The 24,833-nt window shown below is 45.1% G+C and overlaps 1 protein-coding gene across 1 annotated transcript in view; it reads left to right on the forward strand.

The window, feature by feature from the left end:
- The window catches only part of rerea (arginine-glutamic acid dipeptide (RE) repeats a), a 130,476-nt gene that overhangs the window by 63,738 nt on the left and 41,905 nt on the right, over window positions 1–24,833 (forward strand). The window contains exon 4 of the mRNA XM_085345471.1: window positions 1,981–2,051. Within this exon, the coding sequence (XP_085201597.1) occupies window positions 1,981–2,051 (71 nt within the window). The remainder of the gene's footprint in view (window positions 1–1,980; window positions 2,052–24,833) is intronic.

Below are 24,833 nucleotides of genomic sequence, written 5' to 3' on the forward strand. Positions count from 1 at the left end.
ATCTTTTTCACTCTTGCTGTCTGTTCTTTGTGCCTGTTGATGCACTCTGGGGTGCAGACTCGGAGATCTGGCCTCTCTAAATGAATGTGCTGCCGAGGTGAAGGGACACTAAACCCTAATTCCCCCGATTTGACTCCTCCGAAACATGTCATCTCATTCAGATTAGTCTCTTTTGTTCTCTGCCCTCCCCCCACTCCCTCCATCCTGATCCTCCCTCCTCCACCTCCTCCTCTACCCGTTTCTCTCTGTCTCTTCCTCTACACACACACAGACACACACACACACACACAGTGTGTTGTTCACAGATCACACAATAGCACTGATGGATATTTTCATTCATGTTATCTTGTAAATGACTTCCAGGGATGGTGTAGAGGAGGGGGGCGGGTGGTGGTGGAGAAGCATGAAGAGGGCAGTAGTGAGAGAGATATAATGCGTCACTCAGAGCCAGCAAGGGCGATAATACCCCCCCCCCCCCCCCCCCCCCCCCCACACACACCCACTTCCCCCTTTTAGAACAGCTCATTCAGCCTCCAGCAGATAACAAGCCCACCCCGAGGTTACATACACAAACACACACGCGCGCACACATAGCTTTTCAAAAAACAAAGCCCATGATGTCACAGGCGCACATGTACACAGCAGCCCCCCTCTACAAATGGTGTCTTGGGTGTCAGAGTCATTTAATGTCTTTTGCCACCTCTCTGTTCCTCTGCAAGCGGTAAGATAAACCACAGCCCGATCGATAACTCTGTTGACACAAATAAATAACAGATGATGGCAGCGTCGGTCGCTGAGAGAAGGCGGCTACGCGATCTTTTGTTAGGGAAAAGTGTGGCGTAATACTTCTGTGAGGAGCAGCTCAGCAGGTGTTTCAGCGAGACGAGCGCCAGCCATTTGTGTTGTCAGTGTAAATGTTGTCGATGGTGGCGTTCTCTCTTTCTTTCTTTTCTTTTTTTCCCCCCCATGAGTCAAAGCTCACAGAGCTGCGAGATATCGCCCTCCTTCATGGCTGTGTGTGTGCATGCGAGTTAATGGCAGCAGAAGCGTTACACTTTTCCTCTCCTCGCTGCTCCAATTGGTAGGAGCACCAACCCTGGGAGCATTCAAGTAGCTTTTGTCACACTGCTTCCGCGTGTGTGCGATCTGTTTCTCAATCAATTAAGTGAATGGCTTTTGATTGCTCTGCCTGGTATAAACTCCTGTTTTACACCAAAATAAATCATTTTACACTCAGTTTGATCACACTCCTGGTTTTGTGTTGCAGTTAAGAGCCAAAGGTGACTGTTATGCTAATTTGACTTTTGTGAATTCACATCTCTCGCTCTCTCTCAATAATCATTTAAAAACCTGGCTGTTTCTGGAAAGTACTGTGGCGGGGTGAGCAGTAACCATTAGCTGTGTCCCCCAACACCACCACCTCCTCCTTTTTTTTCTCCTTCCTAACAGAAGTGGCTGTGTGTTTTTTGTCCTCTGCAGCGTGAATGTTTTTGTTAAGGAGATGAGAGTTCATGACCTGGCCATACCACCAGTCACATTCAATTTAGCCACGCAGCCAGCCGGCCCAGCTCCTCTCTCTCACACACACACTTTTTTTTAATTGGTTTGTTTCTCTCAGAGTAACCCAGAGCTAACTGTTGGCTGTAGTTGTCATTTTAGTAAAAAACAAGTCACAGTGAAGACTTGAGGGGTGGGATGGGGTTAAAGCTAGTATTGCTCACTGGTGTATAAATGGAGTGGAACAATAACATAATTCCCCTGGGGCGTAATGTTTGCTTTGGAAAGGCAACCTTGTAGCGCTCCAAAAGTCCTTAATCCTATTACTCGCATTCCAATTGAATTTGACTCAAGGAGGAAAAAAATGTCTTTTCAGCAGAGGTAACAGCACACAAAATAATATATTACTGAGTCTGGCTGCTTAAAAGCATGAAAGCTTTGAGAAGTGTGAACATCTCCTGTTTTTTTTTTTCTCACTTGCAGATTGTGTGTACATTGAGAGTCAGCGGCCCAACACTCCCTACTTCATTTGTAGCATTCAGGATTTCAAGCTGGTGAGTAGATTTCTTTTTATTGTTCCACTTCCTATCAGCCTATTTCATGTCCTCATTTCCTCACACCAACCCATCCATACATGGCATACAAGGGAAAGCATACTATTGTTGAGAAGAAATTCCAAAGGAAATCGGGGCAAAGCTGATTAAATTTACATAACAGATCATACTGAAGTGCTGATGGATTATATCATCAGTTTGGGTTTTTTTTTTTTGTACTGGCAAATAAAAATCCTTCAGCAAATCTTAAACACCACTAACCTTTGCAGTCCACTGGCAGTGTAATAATGCCTGTAATGGAAATATAGATGTTAGTCGATGTGGTTAATTGATTTAACGAAGGAGACCTTCACCGCTTTTCAATTGATTTTTTTTTCCCCCTTTTTTACGACCTAATGTGGCCAAATTGCCTCGTTTGCTGAATAAAGAAAGAAATTAGTTTTTAATTTGCTGATGAGAATAGCTGATTCATCAGGCTCGGTCACTTTAGTGAGACGGTGCTTGTTTTCTGCGCAACAGGACACTTAAAATTCATCACAGCTACACACACATACTCACACTGCCTTCTCCAGAAGAGGAAGTTGAGTTCATCCGTAATAGATTTGTTTTTGTCTATGCAAATAATAAAATAAAGGGCACAGTATTATGGTTTGAGAGCTTCAGTTAGTTTGCTATATGGTAATTGCCTTTAATGACACACTGCACAGTTTTAGAAGGAGTTTCACGACTGGGTGCAGATTATCTTTTTTTAAGTAATTTGTAATTTGATGTAAAATCCTGGATTGTCTTATTGCCACACTGTGTCTTTTTACACTAATGGCACCAGTGGCTCACCCCATGCTGGATCTTTCCTAAAGGCCGATGCACCCAGAAGATTGTTTTCTATTTTCGGGCCAACCTTCAAATGGAAATATTTCACTGAAGCTTGAAATTCATTATGAAACTGAATTTGAATGTTTTTAATTGGTCTTTTGCGTGGCATTCGACTGCCGCGAACAAAAAAGCGGAACTCATTTCGGTCCAGGTTTGCAGTAATGTGACCACTGTTTATTGGGAAAAGACTCTTGGAATTTGTAATGAATGGGTTTGTGTTGCCTTTTGAAGCCACGGCAAAGCCTCCCAAGTATTACCTGTTTTTCAGGAGATTGGTTGTCTAAGCAGAGCACAGAAGACTTTGGGAGGGGAGGGTTGGGCCAAAGGAATGGCTGTTAGAGTCAGAGGCCATACTTGGTGCTTTATGAGACAGGGGAGTGGTGAGGGTGTGTGTGTGGCCTAACATCCACCGAAGGAAACCAGAATTGAGATTCTAAAGTAATATAGATAAACATTTTGTGCTTAATTTCGCACTTTTTCAGTTTTAGGTGGGGTGGATTCTAGACAGGTCACCTGTCTTTCACAGTCACAGCTAATTCACTGAAGCTTAAATACATGTATATTTGTAAAACTGGCCAAAAATAACAAGAAAATGCACAGATGTCTATTAAGTTAGGTAAACATACTGTACTCATATACCACCTTTCTGTTCAATTTGAGCAGCCAAAGTGCTAAAGTGCTTTCCATTCACACACATTCATACAAACGCTTATTTCTATGCCTAAGCCTTGCCTAAAATTCACACACACAGACACACAAACACACACTGGTGGATGCTGTGAGGGGCAAGGCATGAAGACTACAGTAGCCCCTCTTAACCGCTACATGTGGACCAATTACTTGTTTATCTACACGTTTATGGATTGTTTATTGAGAATATATGAATTCTAGTAAAGTGATCATTGTCTTTTAGGATAATTACACACACTTGCAAATGCTTTTGTGCTCAATGGGCAGCTGAGTGTAGAAGGGTTTTCAAGGTGAGCTGCAGGCCTTGCAGCTAGGCCCCACAGCAGCGAGGCTTTAATCGGATTGCTTTCAGAGACTGCTGAGGATGGCAGGAACCTTTTCTTATGAACGCATGCACACACACTCGCACGAACACCCACGCACTTGCACCTTGATTAAGAGCGCCAGAAGAGGTCTGGGGCAGGCAGAGGTAATTGTCCAGGGAGAGAGGCAGAATGCTAGCTACATTAGCTGACCTCTCTCTCTGTCTCTCTGTCTCCCTCTGTGTCTGTCTCTGTCTCTCTGTTACTCCCTCCCCCAGTCCGTCTGTAATTAATGAACAGCCATCTGCATGCCTGTATGTGTTTGAGCAGACTGTACCCTTGTCCTCCTATGTTAAGACAACAAGCCCCCGCTGGCTCTCTAAACACGTACAGCATTTTTCAGTGAGCTCACTTTGTCACTGAACTACAAATCACACACACACACACACACACACACACACACACACACACACACACACACACACACACACACACACACACACACACACACACAAAAGAAAAAAAAAAAGCCAGGCTACATTGAAAACTCGTAATCTCTGTTTGGTAGTCTAGCACACAATCCTCTTTTAGGATGATGGCTGATTTAGGTTGTAATTGCACGTTTGTATAAACTACCATCTAGCTGAGCCAACCTCGATTCTACCCCCGTCACCCTGCGCTCAAAACTGGGGCACAGAGGCCTTGTGCTTTTGGGAGAATAAAATGCTCCTTCACTCATTCGGCTCTTTTGCAGAACATAATGGTCAGGCTAATCTCATTTCCTCTCCCTGCCACGATATATTGAAAGGAAGAGACAACAGGCAACATGAGTCGTATAACATCAACTGCTTCTCTTTATTTCCCATCTCCTCTCTAACCTCCCTCCCTCCTTCTGCCTCCAACCCCCTCCACCACCACCACCTTTTCTTGCTGCACAAATTATCGATCACTCCACCCCACCTCTGCGTGGTGGAACAGGGCTTTGGAGACACAGCAGAAAGGGGAAGAAATTTTATTGGTCCTGAACCAAACAACCTCATCAATATTGCCCTTCTCGTACCTTTCTCCTTTTTCCCCAACTCTCACTTGCCTTCCTCAGTCTTTAGGCCATAACAGTCTCAGTTGTGTACTTTATCTAATGACCTGTGAATCCAATTAGTGGGGTGTAGAAATCCTGAATGCAGCCATCAATCTCTCCTGCACGCAAAGAACAAGGATTGAAGCCGGCCTCTCTGTTTATGTATTTCTTATCTTTTTCTCACTTGGCGTTTTCTCCACGTCGAGGTGATTCTGAGCCTGTTCTCATTACATATATGTCATCTACCCCTTTTCCACACGCATACACAAACACCAAGATGTCCATTCAACAATAACACATGCAAAAAAAAATCAATTCTGCGTCACTTTTAGGGTCATTGTGGACTTGGAGGGCAATCATTTTTGCCTGACTCGTTTAGTCAACAGTGGCAGCTTTGGTGCCCACTGCAACCCCTGTGACACATTGATCCATCCATATAGAGTTCCACCTCCTCCCTCCCTCCTAACATGTCTGCCAAGATACGGAGATGAGCAGCAGCGGACTGTTTCTAAACCGTTAGAAGCGGTAGTGGCGTGGCGAAGTGTTAAAACACTCTTACAAAGATGAAAATCTCTGCCGCCCACATTTCAATTATTAAAAGTGTGAAAGTTTGCAGCAACATTAGTAAAACTCATCAGTTTTCGAAAATGACAAAAATTATTTGCAAAACTTGCAGGAGATTAAAAAAAAAACAGAAATAAATGGTGGCACGAAATTGTGACTTTAAATGAATCAAAGAATGATTGAAATGTTTCGTTTAAGGCGGGTAACATGGCGGGTATTGTAAACGTGCATCACAGTGCATTCTCTCGGATGTGATTAGTTAGGTCAATTAAAGGCCTGCAGTCCTTTAGGCTGTTCTCCCACAAGGGCTAGTTTCTGTTTACACCCAGTGCCGTGACCTTGTAATGTGTTACAATCTATACTGGATGAAAGCAATGCAGGGAGCTTGCCAGATACAGACTTGTGTGTTTTTTATCTTGTGCGTGTCTGTGTGTGCTTGCGCCGCATTTCTATTCTGGTCACGCAGCTTGTATTATGATCATGTACTTTGATACGTATTAATCTTGTTCTCACGCGAGTCGTATGTCGCCGTGAGAGAAGAATCGAAGACAAAAAGCCGCCGGACAGAAACTGAGCGCTGAGCAGTCTGCAGCCATATCTGCCCATTGACCCTGACTTCACCAATCCATCCTGCTCTTCTTACCTCAATTCTCTCCTCTGTCTCCATTTCTCTCCCTCTCACTCTCTCATCTGTCTGTTTCTACACTTCATTCCCCTCCTCCCCCCATCGTCCCCTCTCCTCTTTATCTGCTGTCACTCACCTCCCTCCCTCCTCCCATCCCATGTTCAAGCCATTGTGCTCGTGTCCTCGACGCTCATTGACCCTCCCACCTCTCCTCTCTGCTTGTAGCTAGCCTTATTTGCTGTTATTGGCCAAGTCAGCTGTGCCCCATCCTCCCTCCCGTCCTTCCTTTCCCTACATCCTTCTCTTTCCCTGCCAGCAACCCTGTCTCCCTCCCTCTTTCGTTAATGGAGTGATTGCAGCGTTTCTCCCTCGGGGAACAAGGGATTGAGGAGCCCAGTACACCAACATACAAACATACAAACACACACACACCCTCACAGTCTTTCTCTCCCACTGTTAGCCTCACAAACAAATGCTCATCTCCACCCCTGGATCTTCCTGCTTATGGACATTTAATTAGATGCCACGTACAATGCAATTATCTTGCCAGGATTCGTGCTCAGATGTTGCAGTCCTGATCAGCTACAGTACAGAGCACACTGTATTCACTGGTTTTCATTATGTCCCGTCATTTAGCAGCAGTGTAAGGTTATAACCACCCGAGATTGAGTGCGCTCTGTTTCGTCTGCGAGATGTGCACAGGTTAATCTGCGACACGCTTTATGTTCTTTGTGTTTGTCCAGGGAAAACATGTTGTGATGTCGTGTTTGTACAGGTCTGAGCACTGTCAAGTAACACGTCAATACATGCACTTGGCATGTGTGGATGCGCATTACTGGAGATAATGATGTTAAGTCTAAATGATGAGATGTGTCGAAACCATAGGTGTTTCTGCAGAGGATAACAGATTGCATAGGAAGCGTAGCTTATCCTGCTGTAAGGGTTTAGCTTTGCACATGGGGTGATTTACATCTCCTCTCAGTGTCTAATCTCTGTCTTTACGGTTAATAAATCCGGTTTGATGCAAAGAAATGGCCCCAATTTGTTTCGACATATCACTCGCGTCATCCTCTTTTATCATAGAACTCTTACAAATAATGGCAGCAGTATTTTGAATTATCTGAATGTATGTGTTTAAAATGAAAAGGATTATTTTATTTAACTTCATTCAAAAGCATTTTGATGCATTTTCTCTTTTGTGATGCTGAGATGATATTGTCTATTTCCTGAACCGGTTGGAATAATTAATTGGCGGGCCAAAACATTTAATTAGCAAAGAGCTTGCAAATTAATGAGGAAAACTCTGCATTTTCACAGTGTGACACGGTTGTTTGTGGGACTATTATAGAAAATCAGATGCGTGGATGTGCTGTAATATTTTAATGATGGCACAAAATCCCATCTCAGTTTTAGTGCTAGATTAAAAAATATGAAAAAACCCATCTACCAATGCTAAAGGTGCACTGCAGACAGGGGTGCAGATTTAGAAGCCTCTAAAGCTCAGTTAGTGGCACGTGTGTGTGATTTAATGAGTAAATCATTTATTGTTAAGCTTTACTATCTGTGTAATCGGGACACATGCACCGTCTGTGTGTGGGTATTCACATACATGTTTTCTTTAGATTGACATAACAGTTAATGTGTCATGTTAACAACATGTGTATACCTTCTCCATAAACACGCACACATGTGCACACCAAATGCTAATTATATCTCTCACAACTGATCCCTGACTGTTTTAGCTGCTGTATAACGTTCAGCCTTGGAAAGTGCTTCCTATTCAAAGTCCATAATTAAAAATGTTTGATAAAGATGCAAATTTATGTGCATAAATACGCATGCTTAACATGAGCACTTATTAGGTTTTCTGTGGACCCTGACTACAGTCCTAATGGAATCCAAAGTGCTGAGAATTAGTTTAACAATGAGATCCACGGGCTAATTAGCTTGCGGCTAGCTCACATGCACGTATTCAGATCCGTGGGATATCTGTAAGTGTATATGTGCTAATGGAGCTTGCGACCGTCCCCACGGTCCATCCCCACATGTGCGGTGATTCAGTGAAAGCAAGCATGTCAGACTGTTGGTGCTGAGCCACCGAAATGACAGTGGGAGGTTTACTAGACAGCCATCACTACTTGTCTCTTGTCACTGCCTGGAAGGCTGAGCTTCCTCTTTTTTTTTATCTCCTTTCTCCCTTTGCGGCCACCCTCCACCCCACCCCCATCGAACATTTTGAAATGCAATTATGGATCAGTGAGCACCACCATCAGTCGTACTTCTTGTTAATATTTATTGAGTAGAGCAGCAGCCGCTGCCATCTCTTGAGAGAGGGGCGCTACAGTCATTAGGGGCAATTTTGTGTGTTTGTGTGTGTGTGTATATATTCGTGTGTGTGCTTCTCAGCTCTTCCTTTCATTCCACAGTCCACTCAGCTGCTGTAAGCGAGCTGCTACATTTCTCAGGCATGAACATGTGGAGGTGCACTCTTTCACAGTTGCATGGGGCTGTCTTAAGTGTGTGCTTGTCTCTGTGCTCTCTGTGAGGAAGCAGCTTTGACAAGGGCATCTAGGCGTCTACAGACATGGCCGGCCAGGCGAGCCTGCTGCAGACTGTGTGATTGAAGCATCCTGCCTGTAATGTTCCCCCATTGAGTGGCAGCCTTAAAGCAATACAAGCACAACACAGCAGCTATTAAACACTGAATGGCCATTCACTTCCACTTGGCTGCAAAAGGGAAACAAAGCAGGATTGTTTGGGGGTTTTTTCTATTTGGACAAATTCTGCTCAGATTAGCTATCTTCATTTGACAAATGGCCCACTCCCTTTCCTCTCCTTGCATTTGATTATGACTAGACCCAATGAGCAAAGCATTTTCTGCCACTGTTTTGGTACTATCGTGCCACTTTGTCCATTGTGACCATTTCGATTCATTCTTCTGTTCTGTGTGAGGTATGAGGCACCCTATCCCGTTCCCTCCATACTTCACTCGCGTTTCTCACGCTTGAATTTTCATTGAGGTGAAGCCATTAATGTCATTCTCTGGAAAAACATTAGGTCATTAAGCTGCCACGTTGGTGACCAGCTTAAAGCAGCTGCTCTTTCTGTTCATGTATGCGCTTACAATTTTTGCAAGACTGACAAGCCGTAGTTCTACTCTGGTGTCGGTTTGCAAGCGTGGTGCATTTCTCAAATCAGATGGAGACAGGCATGCGTCTCTCTGACAGCTACAGAGCCCCGTCTCTGTTGGGAGACGGGTTAGATTGATTGTCCACACCAGCGCAGTGATGAATAAATAAAGCAATACAAATGGCAAGGTTGAGATAACAACACATTTCAGGCCCAGCAAGTGGAGCAACTGGGATTGAGCTCTCCTTGTGGGTATGAAATGAAACCTGCCCAACCCTCTGCATGGCTCTTCGACTCTTCTCTCCCTCTTTTCATCTTTTTGGACAGATAACACTTTTTTCTCTCACCCTCACTGCCCTCGCTGTGCATTAGCTAAACGCTGCTATGGAAACTAGTTGTTCAACCAATAGGATTATCTCTTTCTCTAGGATAGAAGACGGGAGGGGAGTGAAGTAGACTGAAATCAAAATGGGGTTTGTGTGTGTGTGTTTTTTTTATGAGTGGTGATTACTTTCCCAGATGGGGTGTGGGCGCAGCCTGCGGACAATGGGGGGTTGGTCGGACTGAAGGGCCAGGCCAGCGGCCGTAACATTTTCAGAAAGGCCCAATCAATAGCCACCTCTGTGACCCTTCACTGCTAAATAATTCAGCAGAGAAGCCTTTTGACTACTTTACCCCCCCACTTTAGAGTCTAATTAGTTTACTCTGACCGGCTTGGCCTCATGCAAAGATTTCATTTTATTAGTATTATTTTTTTCCAGGGATAAATGACATTTGGGACCAACATTGAAAATCAAAGTGCTTTTTTCACCTTTTGTTGCCACCTTGTTAAAATACTTGGTTGCTCTGCTTCAGACACTTTTCCTCTTTAAAAAATTTTTTTAGTTGAATACATTTGAAAACAACTCTGATTTCTTTGCATTTTCATCACATGAACTGAAGTCACCATGCACTGGAGTTTAGCACCACACTTTATCTTAATAGCAAACAGACACTGCTGCCTTCTCTGCTGCTGACTTTGATGAGAAAGCAGGAAAAACAAATGCCCTTTTTGGCACAGATGCCTACAAAGGCAGGCAGATTTGATGCTCACATAATACACAGGACTCCCAACCTGGTGGTATGGGAAAATAATGGCAGCGCCTGTTTAATCACTCAACCAAGGTCTTCCTATTGAAAAGAAAGCATCCTCCCCCTCGTCCTCCATATGGGGCTGCACACTAAATTAGAGGGTGAAGGTTTCTTTGAAGTAGGCTAATGTTCACAGCGTCTCGTAACCACTGGGACCTTAAATTGTAGATAAGACTCTTCATTCTGTCTTTGCTCACTCATCATTTCCATGGATTTTATTTTTTCCGTGTCACCTTCCTGGTCGCTGCAGTGAGTTTTGTACTTGGAGAATCTCTTGTGTCTTCCTGGCCACCCAGTGCTGAGTGTAGTAACCAGACACTAAACACATTTGCGTGGACTGGTCAAGCTTTAATTGGATTGGCCTCTGCTCTGAAAACGGATGGCTAATTTTACCCCCACCTCCTCGCCTTCTCCTACATTACATTACAGCTACACACACCCCCACCCCCCGCCACTCTTTTCCCTTTTTCCAACATTCACTTTTCCCCTCCCTTTCTCAGCTTAAGGAGGTATCTGGCATGCTTCACCACTGGTGCTCAACTTAGCTCAGTTTAATTTCCAGCTTGTCCAATGTGTGACATGCCAATAAAAAAAAGAATGACAGAGAAAAGGAGAGAAAGAGGAGGAGGAGGGGCGAGAGAGTATAACGCTGTGGAAGTGGAGATTTACAGTGGTATCGGGTTCACACGCTTCCACCAGGGCCCTATCTCCCCCCCCAATCTCTATTAAAGAACACATGGTGCAAATTAACTCTTGCCAGCAGAGAGAGCAGAGGGAGGAAGGAAAAGAGGGCAAAGGCATCGGTCAGAGACAGGGGAAGACACGAAAAGAGGAAATTTCAGGGATTGCCGTGAGGTCTGAGGAATGTAGCTTTTCGTAGCTTGGATCTCGCTCGCCTCGCAAAGCTGTTAAAAACAAAACAAAAAAAACAGTGACATCACCACAGGCTGTCATCTCCAGCAGCTCCCCTGCAGCACCACAGCGATCTCATACAGACCTTCTGACACTTTGTACATGTGCTACAGCTTGAATGACTGCTAACTCTGTCCTCCATCTAAAAATGCTTGTTGATCTAATCCAACACAACTGGCTGACATGTGCTCGAGCTTTGATCATTAAAAGGGTGATGTTGGTCTGTTTGACAAGTCTGATTCAGTTTCTTGAGAACAACTCAGTCGTTATATGCGAACAAACCTAGAGACCAGAGAGTTTTACCAGACATATTATCAAGATTTACACACTGGAGGTACTCCATAACCAACAAATAAAACACTGGAAGGGCTCATGGTTGCAGCTTTTGCTCTCATCGAAGGATTTTAGTAGATTTTGTAGAAGCTTTCAAACCATAAAATGCACCAATATGCCCGATGATTGACAGAAAGGTGACTGCCTTTGCTCGCATGTACAATAGGGCATAGAAACAGGGTTGAAAAGCATAGATAAAATGTGTTTTTCCTCGTGTTTCAGGTAATGACAAATCTGTGCTGGTCTTTTCTTAGACACAGAGGGTAGGATTGTGTATTTTCCATTCTGTGCGTCATATTTCCGCCTGCAGTGGCTGCGGCTGGTGCTGCATGTGCTTTGATGGGCAAGCCTAAATTGTGTTTGCCTGTCTGTCACCACCAATGGATCACATGGACTGAGGGAACCGCAGCTGCGAAGGCTCGGAGACGCTTCACCACACTTGCACACACACTTCATTTATCCTGCGGATAGGTGTTTGTGCCTTCTTGCGACTTGTATCCACACACAAAACGTTGCACACTTCATTATTCCTGCATTGTGTAACGCCCCCCTCCCAAGTACTCTGCTGTGCTTCCCTAAAAAACAGTCCAAACCTCTAAATTCTCCACCATCTCCTCCACTTGTCTGCTGTCTGGCAGTACATACCTCAGACTCCCTTTCTCTCCTTCTCAGCAGTAATCTCTCCCAAACATCATCCCTACTGAGATTTCACAGTACTACCAGTTTATTTTATTGTTGCCTCGATCTTAAAAAAAAGAAAGAAGAAGAGTATGCTACGAAGCTGTATAAACAGTGTCCGTGATGGTAAAGACATTTCCTGGCATCAAAGGGCCGAGCCGTGCTATCCCCTCAGTAGCTGTATTCATTTCCCCTCCTGCCACGCTCAAATGCTCTTTGTTCCTCACTTTATAGGAATGTACTTAACAGTTTGGCAGTGTTGTGTTTGTGAACAGAGCCGCCTTTGTTCCAGCAGGCAGTTAACACTTGTGTACAGAGTAAAGGGAGGAAAGTCTGCGTTATTAAGCCCACTGTTAAATTAGCCTAAGCACTATCTTAATGAAATGATAAAAAAAAAGAAGTACAGACCTCCCTTAAGTCTGTCTTTTTTTTTGTACAGTTGTCAAATCCATTACGTTTTATCTAGTGGCTTCTCCCCTATCCCCCTTTTTAAAGCCAAGCTTCTGCCCTGCATAGGAATCTGTGTTGGGAGCTTTATCTGACATGCTATTTAATTCCTTCTCTTGCTTTTCTTTTTTTCTTTCCAGAGCTAATTGAATCACGTTTAAATTACATTATTTTTTTTAATCCAGATTGAACAGGCAGCGTGCTTTTATAGGGATAATGCAGTCAGCTGTGTAGACTCTTAACTGCACCAACTAGCTATCGAGCTTAACAGCCCACTTATAGTTTGCTATCGTGGCCAACCCATTTGCGACTGAATACGTCTTCTTATATTTTACCTTTCTCACCTTATTCCGCATTCTTTTGTCTCCTCTTTCCTTTCTCTCCTCTGTCTGGCCCTTGTGATTCATCTTGTGGCGTCTGTGCATGTTGGGATGGGGATGATCTGATGGCGGCCCAGCACGAGGGCATGTAAGAATTAGCTCACAGACCAGCAAGAATTAAAAAAAAACAAACACTCACTGTCTTCCTCCCACTTCTCTTTCCTCCTACCTTCACCTTCCTCTCCAGGTGAAACGGAATGATTTAATGCGCGGCCCTGTCACAGCAGGTAATGGAGTTGGCGGATGAGTGCGGAGGCTCTTTCCATCAGCAGGCGGAGGGTGTGAAGGGTTGATGGGGGTGATCGAGACACCCCGTATGTCTGGGGTGTGCTCCTTGGATAGACGACGACCTCTCGTCCTCTCCTCCCCGCAGAGCCAAGAAACGCACATTTACACCAAACACACACCTCATTTCTCCAACGTCAACCTCGCAGTGGAGCTTGTGCTTACGCCGTTTGAGCTGTAGACTTTTGACAGGGCCGGTGGGGGACTGATGAAGCTCGCTGTTAACAGATGGCTGACTGTCTCCTGGAGTACTTTTTTGGCCCAAAACGTCATCTCTAAAGATGCCTCCCTGGATCATTAGTGGGGTTTTTAGATGAGCCTACTCACAGCGATAATGAGACGTAATGTTATTTATTTGTCAGCTTTAACTGTTTTTCTTATTTGAAAGCAGCTAATTGATTGTGTCATTCAGTTGTAAGCGAGACATTTTCTCTAAATCACTTTGACCCTGTCTACGAGGTTATAGTTGTAGTGCAATACGAGTACTAATCCAAACAGTGGAAGGTACAGGGGAAGAATATTGATTAGCTCTATTGATCACATTCACACTGTCCTTGTTCCCCCCTCCCCTTTTGTCTTTATCTTAGTTTTGATTGTGCTTACCTGTTAATTAGTCACAAATGTTAGTGTTGATATTTAAATGTTTATTGATCTAGTACTTTTTAACTTATTAGGAGGGGAAAAGGCAAAATTAAAAGCTGAATTGCTTTATTCGCTCATATGCATTGTGTAATAATTGCAAAATCATTGTTTTTGCATCAAAAAGCTAACCCCTTCATGCTCTCCTGCTCTGTTCAGTTTCCGAACAACAGTTTAAAAGATCTTTTGACCATTTCAGATTGAATTTGTGAATTCAGCCATAACCCGGCATATATTAGCATATATATGCTCGGCAGTCATACGCTGTACATCTCTGCGCTTGGCTTTGACTGGTTTTTTCGAACAGTCTGCTTCTGTTTGTGCCCTCAAATGCAAAAGACTTGTTGCCCTTGTGCCAAGAAGCATTGTCAGCGCAGACTCTGATGGAGTGTAACTATGCTTTTGAGGCGTTTGGTTCTCTCCTGCATTGTCATTAAGAGCAGTGCCTTTTTGTGTGATGCATGAAACAGCTGTGTGTGTGTGTGTGTGTGTGTGTGTGTGTGTGTGCGCGCGTGCGTGCGTGCGTGTGTGTGTGAGAGAGAGGGAGAGAGAGGGAGAGCGCCCCGCCCCTCAGACTCAGGGAGAGAGAGAGATCTTTTCTGGATTGGGAATAGCATAATTGCATCACAGACAAATCTCTTAACCCTTGTGGAAAAAAGTAGAGTCGGGGAGACCAGTTGTGCAAGGTAATGCTTCCGTAGCATTGTGTAGCAATCTATTATGTAGCAATCTATTTTCTGAATTTCTTTAATGCAGAGAGCAGAACTGATTAGGTCTTAGCTTATCAATGATTTAATAATTAATAATTTAGCTTCAGGCTGGTTCAGTATCAGGTTTTACTGCCCATCCTTTCTAACATCCAGTCCACCTTGGGATTAAGCAAAGATATTGCTTACCCTTAAGAGTAGCCGTGGCTTTTTTAGAGACACTAGCTCAACTCATTACACAGCAACAGCTAGCCATAATTAGGTGCAAACTGTTTGCTGCTATGCTAAAATGCCATTTAAATGCCAAATGGCAGCGAGGGTGCGTATAATATGTGGGATCTCTGGCCTGTTGGTGTAGACACTCCTCTGGATTGTTGCTGCTGCCGGAGAGAGGTTACACAGAGATAAGTGGTTGTTCTTGCTGCATCAGCCCACACTGCCTACGTTAGCTCATCGGCTAGGACTCCCCACCTCAAACCTTTCGCACTTCACGCGCTATTGTTAGCAGAGATACTGTCTGGTCAATTTGAGAGGGTTGGTTAACAGATTAACGTCCAAGCGTGTACAGACGAGCCAAGAGCTCCTGCTGCTCGTGGGTTTTTAGGCGGGGGTGCGACTTCATGGCTGTCCATTCACACGTGGGGAGATATTTTTATGCTCAAGTGGACACAGATGAGCCGAGTTTGTGATTAGGTATTTTTCTTGTGCTGTTCTAACACCCACTCCTAGCTGTTTTATTTCACTGTTTTGACTTTAGTAGGAGAGCTTTTGGTGTGTAGCTGGTGAGTGCAGCACCGCAGGCCCATATAAGGAGTGTGTATGTGCTCCGTGTGGCTCTGCACAGAATCACAAGGTGTCTGGAGTCCACCTGTCAAGCCCTACCACAGCCATCTTTAGCACCAACCTGACAGAAAACACTAGAGCACAGTCAGCTTTATGCCAGATGGCTGGTGTGCTATGCTAACATGCTATAACAAAGATGTTTATTATGGTAATATGTCATGGTAAGCTGGCAGTCACTGGGTTTGATTGAGTGAAAAGAAGCAGTGTTTTCACTGGGCTGGTGCAGCAGCCGCTGAGCTTTATAGCCTTTAAAGTAAAGTAAGGCTACATGTCCCACATCCCTACCGAAGACTAATGTGTATGCTTGTGTGTGTGTTTGCATCTCTGTATGTGAGCAGCGTGTGTAATCACTCCTAGCTGGCGGGCTCGGAGGGAGAGGTGGAATCAATGCAGTGGGCTATGAAGAAAAGGAGGAGAGGGAAGGAGGAGGCTGATCAATATCATAGCAGCAGGGTGGGGTAATATCCACTTCATGCAGAGCCGCCACAAACGGGGAGGATTGTGGGAGTGAAGCAAGGGGACACAAAGGAGAAGGCGAGAAATGAGAGAGAAGAGGAGAAGGAGTGGCAGTGGTAAAAAGATGCAAATCTCCATGGCGCCTGTAAACAAGAGGCTCTGTGTCAATCACCAGATGAAGTGGCACATTTAGCATTCTCCTCTCGCCCGCAACCATTCCAGCACTGCTGGGGATTGTTTGCTTGGCAGCTGGCTGCCCATTGGTCTGAACCGGGGGGACTGGGCGTGGCTGCGTGGTGATAACGCATGGGCTGCCATGGCAATGATACCCACTTTTTTAAGAGAGTCATCAATAACACCCGCCCCGTTGTACTTCACATACTGTTAGTCAATGTCTGCTGGATCATTCCATCATAAGCCTATCATATCGCTCTCCGCACGCAATCTGTTACACGCATCCACTCTGTTACAAAAAGCTGGCTTTAAGAACACCTAATCACACTCTACCCAAGGACAGGTGGGTGTCAGACACACCACCAGCAACGCTGGCTGAAAAGTGAACCATCTTCACACATACGAGCTGCAGAAAGTGAATCTCCCTTTATGTTGCTTTGTTGTTTGAGGTTGCGTGCGGCCCACCAGATCTCATGCCAATGCTGATTGCACGGTATGGGGAACTGGGTCTCCTTTCTGCTTGATTTAACTTCAAAGCTGTGACTGGGCTGAGCAGAGCTGGCTTCGTATTGCCGTTTAAAGCTGGGAGACAGGATGTGATGGCAGACAACTGAACTGTGCACTGTAAACGGACACTTCCTCTGCGGTGGGTAGGAAGTCCCCGCCAAACCATATGGTCACACTGGGATGCACAGATCATCTGTGTGAGTGTGTGTGTGGGTGCATTCCTTAGGTTCTCTCTCCATGGGGTTCTGAATGTGTTTGTCCATTTATTCGTCTTGTTTTCCTGTGCATAGTGTCTGCCCCTGTACATGCTGTTACAACTAATTGCATTGACCTGGCTCCTCATCTGTCAGAGCATAGAGCCGTTTTTAAGGTGGGGTAGATGTGTGTCTCATTTCAATGATGGCGGCGGGGCTAAGTGAAGGGTGAAAGTGAAGTGAAGAGGTGACTCGCAGACAGGAAAGCACTGCCTAAGACACAGCAATGACCCTCCCACCACCCCCCTCTCTCTTTTTGGTAAACAGTCATTCTCCTCTCCTCCCTTGACAGAGTGAGCTGAGGCGCGTAATTCCCTCGTCTACAGCAAAATCTTTTACCTTCCCTACCCCAGTCTTGGACTCTGCTGCACAAAGCAAATGCTGCTTGAGCCTGTGTGTGTGTGTGTGTGCGTGCGTGCAGGTTCAAAGTATGCCTTTTGATTTACAGGCACATGCAGATAAATGGGCGGAGAAGGCTTTGATGTGCCTGGGTTGCAGAAAGTAGAGATGTTGGTGTGTTGTTCAGCCTCTTTGTCTCACCCTCTCTCTCCTCTCTCTCGCTGTGGGTGCTGTGTTTGGGTACGTGCGAACGATAACCAGCGTGTTTGACACGCCACTCGTCATGACTCTGTTGTTTTTCCCATGTTCTGCATTAGCGAGCAATTGTTTACTTAACCGTGTATGTTTTATTTTTGCTGGAGTTTGGGAAGTCAACCGCAACACGAGACCTCGCAAAGGATCTGCAGCTCTTAATTCGCAGGGCTTAAAATATGCCTGTTTGTTCCTATTCAATCAAGACACTTTGTTGGTTGTCCTTGCAGAACGGCCACCCGTTATATCAATGTCACGTCAGCTGAATGTTTTTTTTCTTTTTTCTTTTTTATCTTGCATTTAAATAACCTAACACAGTGGAAGTGGAGTTTAAACTAAACGATCGATTATGAATAAAAAGGTGATGCATCGTATTGAAAGTCTTCACCGAATATGTAACGTGCAGACAAAAAATCTGAAGGTGTTCAGGTGCTCAGTTAATGCAGATTAGGATGTAACTTACAACTCAGATCAATCATTTATAGATTCCTGCATCTTTTATCCTGTCAACCGCGTCAGATTTCTCGCCATTATTCACTTACATTAAAGTCGCAGTGAATTTATTTGTATTATTTTACACTAGATTTAAATGGAAAGTAATTCTAGCCAGCTAATTTACATTTTTCCCTTTCTTATTAACTCAGCCTACCTTCAGTACCTTCGGGATGATATGATAGCAAAGCATCTTTTGATTTTTCTTGTACTTGAAAGTTAAAAAAACAAACCCGAGTTAATCATGTAGGAGGAACCTACAAAATATTTAGCTTTTAATACTATTACAAAGGTCCGGTATTTTCCATCAGACTCCTTAAAAGGTGTCGGATCCATTTGAGGAAATGCATTTTTATGTTTGATGCATTGTAATGTGCATTTTAGGCATTTTTTAAAAAACAAAACAGCTGCATCCCTATCACTTTAAATTCATTGCACTTAAAAATACACGCAGAGACTCCAGCCCATAATCATGTTACAATATGGCGGCTGTTCTTGTCGGTCTAGACGAAAAGTCGTGCAGCACAGCTCCTTCTAGCACTGGGCCAGCCTTGTTATTGCAGCTGTGTTGTCTACAATACATCTCTTGTTGCAGCACAGCAGGAGGCTGCTCAAAGCTCCTGGCCTCTATGTGGGTGTGTGTGTGTGCGTGTGTGCACACATGTGTTATAATCACATTCCTCCCCAGCTTTCAGACATTTTCTCTGAGTAGCCTTTTGATTTTTGTGAGCTGTAACTGTGTTTGGTGAAATGCCCGTAATGTCTTTAAGTCTTTTAGCGCACATCTGATAGCGTTCTTCATTTGCATCCACCCGGATATATTGTCACACACACACACACACACACACACAATCACAATCACACAGAGTCAGGTAATTTGCATGTGATTATTTGCATATTGTACAAAGCAGGCATGCCTGACAGACCACCCACTGCTCAGCTAGTGCGGCATCTGGCTGATACACTGCTTACATGATGTATTACTGATAGGGCCAGTGTCATCACTAGAGACTGACAGACAGGCAAGGTCACCTTCAGACCGAGATAAAGCAGGGGAAGGGAGCCGGAGAGATGGATATCTTTGGGAGCAGCGGGCAGATAAAAACAAAACAATCACAAGTGCTTGAGCTTGCGGTGGTTTAAGCTGTCTGTCCGGTTTTCACACTCTGCGTTAAGATCTGTTTTTGCATGCTCGTGTTAATACACTCTGCTTGTTTCTCTCTATCCATGGCTGACTGTCGCCGCTCCGTCCACGTTTGTTCTTTTAAATGGATGCAGTTTTGTTTGCGTGTGCATGCAGAAATGAGATTTGTATTGCAAGAAGGATCATAATTGTGCATTAACGTGCGTTTTCTGACCATACAGACGTGCAGGAGGTGCCTCAGCTTCTTGTATCTGTGTCACTGTCACACGCTCTCCCTCTAGACGCTCCTGATGGCCTGACAGCTGCTCTCACATAAAGACCTCCAAAGCATTCACATGAGCACACACTGCGTCAGTCTTTGAAGTGCTACAAATTTGTACACACGCACAGCACCTTTCTGACTCCCCAGTGCATTGTTGAGAAGATATACGACCCACACGCGCACACACTACGTGATAAATTTGTGTGTGAATTATACCAAGGCGACGGGGGTGGTGGGGGGGACATCGATTAGCACTGGCTTAAGCATGCCTTCTCATTTCCTGTCTTCCATTACAGCACTCAGCTCCATCTCTGCCATACCCTGCTCAAGAGGCTGCCACTGGTCCTCACACATACACGCACACGCACAGACACACACATATGCAGGGTTTGGATTAGCTTGCTGGGCAAACGTCCAATATGACAAATCCACACACACACACAGTCTGATAGTCATATCCTTTCTGCGCCCCTCTCTGTGAGCATTCCTCCTCTCTTTCTCTATAGCAGCAGTCTAGTAAGTATTAGTGAGATGTCTCATTACTTCACCAGGCTATGCTAACAAGGCACAGCTAACACAATGGATTACAGGGAAATGAAACACCCGGCGGTTTAAAGGGTCTGCGCAAGAAAAAGCCAGTGTCCTCTCAAAACGTCAGCATTCCTCCCTTTTTTCTTCCCTCATTGTGTGTTTGTGTCTCTCTGTGAATCCTGACTCACGGGCATTACCTTGAGACCAGACAAGTCTCCGCTCTCTTGAGAACATCCCAGGCTATGCACAAGCACACACACACATACAGGCACGCTGGCGAATACACTAACACGCACAGGGAAGCCAGGTATCAAAGCGAGATGGCTTTGAAGCGGCTAAATGAAAGGCTGAAGGCAGAAATGACAATGTTTTCTGGCAGGCTTTAACTCTATGTCTGGCTGAGAGGGAGAGCTTGGGAAATAAAGTCAGTATTATGATCTGAACACTGAGATATGAGCTCTCCTAACCGCCTCCATCTGTCCTCCTGCAGCCTGCGTTTGAAGTCTTACTCGGATCTGCATTCTAGTCTCTACCCCTGCAAAGCGCTGCAAAGATTTCTGACTGTGCTAATGTGTGTCTCTCTCTATGTGTGTGTATTAGCATTTAGCCTAAATCACTGAGCATAAGTTGCCAGGTGCTCTTTGACTGTTTTGTGCTGTTAGTGATCATCATTTTATAACCCCTCTCTCCCTTTGACTTTTAACAGTGCTGCTATCTGCACCATCACTTAACTTGTGTTAAATTTCCTGGCTTAAACTGACGTGAAACAGAAGTGTGTTGGAGGCAAAGACAAATATTTAAGTTGGACGCAGCTCGGCTGTTTTATGCCGCAAACAGCCAGCGCTAGTGTTCTCAAGTCTCACTGCCTCTCTCTTTCTAGAAGGAATCCAGCGCGATCCTTTAAAGCAGATATCTTATTATTCCTGCTATTAGTTTGCTGTATTCCTCGAGGACACATTTGAAATAAAGGAGAAGTGAAACAGACTGTGGAGCGAAGCAGAGGGTTGGAAAAAGTTGTGAACCTCAGTGTCGCAGTCATGTGGGGTGCTTGTGACTCTCTAGTGTGTAAAAGGGTGCCTGTGGTTGGCAGTATGATCCACCAGTAGTGGTCCTCAGCCCCGAAGTCTTAATTAGTATCATCTGTGAGCTCCGCGTGACTCATTCTTCTTCTTCTCCCCCCCCCTCCCCTTCCTCGATTCTCTGCTGTGTTTTTTGCCTCGATGACAAGAGGACCTGTTAACATCCTCACATGTGTTGCTGTATGTCATCAATTTGTACGGCGACCCGGCCAGCGAGTCCATCGTAAAGTGATCTAAACCCTGTGGGCTTGATTCTGTGAAAGTGGGTTTTAAATTTAAGACAGGCATTCAAAGGCGCACACACACACACACACACACACAAAGCGAAACGAGAGCAAATCTGCCCACTCTGAATCGGCTAATGCTCATCCAATCCAATATGGAGCCGGGCTGACAGATGGGCCCAGTGTGTTCAAAGCAGAGGGTGCCGATTTAATATCCAAACAGGTCAAGCCAAAGAGAGGCAGAGAGAGAGACACCCATGTGTAGGCATGGTGTAAAAGGTCCTGCCAGCATCGCCACCACAGCTGGGACTCACCTTGCCCCTCCCCCACCACCCCCCATGCCTCCCACACAATCTCACACATTATATATTTAATTATTTATTCATTTTTTTCTTGTTGCCAGGCATACAAGAAGGCTGTGCACAGTTCCGCCCAACAAATGTTGTAATCAGCATTTGCTTAGTGTTATTATGTGTGGCTCAGAGAATGAGGCTTGAGGGGCAGAGGCTTCCTCCAAGTAGCCAAGTGCACACGGTGAAGCCCATAAGGAGAGGAGGATTGAAGAGAGGGATCCTGCTGCTGCTGGTTCTGACAGTCTGATTTAGAGTTGCTTTCTCTTACCTCTGACACAGAGTCCCAGCCTGCTGCTGCTGCCGGCTTGGGAGAAGAATAGAGGTGCTTATCCTGAAAGCCTGTTATTTGTGTGTGTGTGTATTTGTGTGTGTGTGTTTGTTCACACAGCACGCTAGCATTACTTTTTAACAACCTCCTTTGTCAGTCACTGAGATGTCTGAGATTGCATGAGCACAGCAGATCTCTTGTACCTCACAACTGCATGTTCACACACATGCAATATATTTTTTTATTTTTTTAAGTTTGTCTGTGTGTGCCGTCCAGATGGAAGTGCTTATTGAGTGCTGGTGTGCTGGCAGATCTCTCCGTCTCAAAGAGAGCGGGAAAAAAAGAGGGAGAGGAAGAACGAAAATGGGGAAGGGAGAAAAGGCGAGTGGAAAACCCTCCCAATCATATCCATCATCTTTGTGTGCTTGCGCGAGTGTACGTGTGATCTTCCCAGCCAGCTCTTCCTGCCTCCCCCTTCTCTAATCTTATCATGTTGGAGCAGCAGATTAGTCCTCCCAGATCCCATCTCTGCCTCCAAATGCCACAATCGCCCTTTTGTTCTTTTGGTTGTGCTTTATTTCCCCTTCCGACAGGCTAGGTGAACACTCCAACTTTATGCCCTCCCTACCATTTTATGTGTATGTGTGTGTGTGTCAACACCAGTACCAGCCCTGATCTCACATACTCGAGCCTCCCTTGTCCTCGGGGCATTCGTTAACTAAGCTGTTAGCTCAGCAAGCCTGCTAGCTTAGCTGAACTGCTTGACATTCCTTGCTAACACCAAGCTGCTGCTGCTGCCGTTGCTTGCATGACCTCCCCCGTTCCCTCCCTCCCCTGCCGTCTCCTTTGTCTGCGGGTTTGGGATATGTCTTTCCTTCTTTACTTCTGGTTGCCACCTCCTGCAGGAAGTCATAGATCCTGGCTGGTGTTGTCGCCAGTGCACGAGGGGGTGGTCACTAACAGGGTTTGCAGAGGAAGAAGTGTGTTTGAAAGGCAGAGAAAATAAACAGAGGTTTCCTGTTAACGAGGTGCGCTGGGGGCCTGTCGTGTGGGAGAAGGGAGGATCTGGTATTGTTTAAAGCAAAGCTCTAGTGTTACAGTGGAAGGAGGAAGAGGAGGAGGAGGCGGAATTGGGCATTAGGTTTGAGGGTTACAGGTTGTAACAACGCTCTCTGGCTGCCATATTGCAAAGGCCGCTGTGAACAGTCGCGAGAGAAGCCGGTTGCTGCTCAAACACTTACAGGGATTGGGGGTTTTTGGGTTGAAAAGCACTGCATTGATTTTACACTCTCGCACTTGAAAACGCAGACTTAATCCCGCGCTCTCCGATCTTTGACTGATTTTTCTCCTTCGAATAACGGAGCTGTTTTGTTTTGTTTTTTTCACATTTAAAGCCTTTCCTTGTAAAGAGAAAAGTCTGCCCTCTGTGTATCCCTCTTCTCCCAGTCTTTGTAGCATTGTGGTCGTACACAGGGGCCCTCGCTCCAGAGTTGACTGCACAAAGAAAACTGCACAGCCATTATGGACCCAAGGGGCCAGCCATCTTTAGCTAGTCAAGGGGAGAATTAACTGGCTTGTCTTGTCTTGACTGCTTTCAGGACAGTGATGAATGCACTGATTCGTTTTTATTAACAGTAACTCTTGCCTCTTTTATTTTTTTTTTTAGCTTGTTCCACAAGAAACATACTTTATGTTTTCCTAATAAATATCCTTTTTGAGAAATAGTTGAACCCCTGTCTGTCTGAGGAGTGCTAAAAGAATGCCACAGGCCAAGCTGAGCCATGGGAGGGAGGGGAGGTGCTATTGTGTTCAGCCCCAAAGCATGACTCTCAGATTTATATCACCTCAGTGAATAAAGGGGCAGTCTTGTACCCTGCGGGTTGCAGTGAGGAGGATAGTTGTGATTTTAAGTGAAAAGAAATGAGATGGGTTTTTTTTACTGCTCTCACCTTAATCTGCCTCCTTTCTCTCTCCTAATTTCTCCCCTTCTGTCTCCTCTGCTCTGCTTCTTCACCTCTTTCCCTCCGCCTTGTTTCGTTTCTTTCTCTCAGTAAGTCTTTTGGCCTCTCTGCAGTGAGCGGTACTCCCAGGATTTAGGGCCTCAGGAGGAGGGGGAGGGCAGGGCCATGTTTAGCCTCTGGCAGGACAGACAAAGATGGCCGACACTGTGCGGGGCTCGGCTCTCTACAGGCAGCGTGGAATGCCTCTAATCAATTCAGCGTTGTGGTTCTTATGTTCTCCCTCTGTCATTTTCTGTGACAGGCTTAGCAAAGCCCAGACAATGCGAGTAGTAGTTCGCGCGGCGAGTCTGAGCTGTCTATCATCTCCCTTCATTTTCTCCCAGTGTTATCTACTCATTTTTCCACCCCGCATGTTTATGGAATTGTGATAATTGAAAGCTGCGCTCCACTCCCACTACGTGCTCCATATGTTGCACTCTCAGAGTCTCTCTCCGTCTCCCTCCCTCTTTTTGCCTGAGAGGGCTTAACGCCGCTGTGAGCTTCATAACAGCAATCTGCTCTGGAGAGTGGCGGCTACTCTCTAGCAACAAGGATACTGATGATAGTGGAAGCAACATTTGGTCTCTGCTTTGGTTGGTTTGAAACAATGCAGGCTAATGAATGAGACATACAACCTGCGCTTTTGTTTGTCTTCTTTTTCTTCTTTGCATCTTCTCCGTCTGCCTGTGCCTTTTTGTTTGCATCAGGCTCTGCATTTTGTGGGTTCTACAGACAGAAAATGAGATGTTCGGGTAGCACACCGGCAGCATTTACAGTCTGCCTTTAAAGTATTAATTATGTATAAGCACCGGATAACTACTCGTTCCGCTG

This window comes from Diplotaxodon limnothrissa, linkage group LG20, assembly GCF_057381915.1.
Source record: "Diplotaxodon limnothrissa isolate DT_005_m linkage group LG20, D_limnothrissa_male_GT1.1, whole genome shotgun sequence".
Taxonomy (NCBI): domain Eukaryota; kingdom Metazoa; phylum Chordata; class Actinopteri; order Cichliformes; family Cichlidae; genus Diplotaxodon; species Diplotaxodon limnothrissa.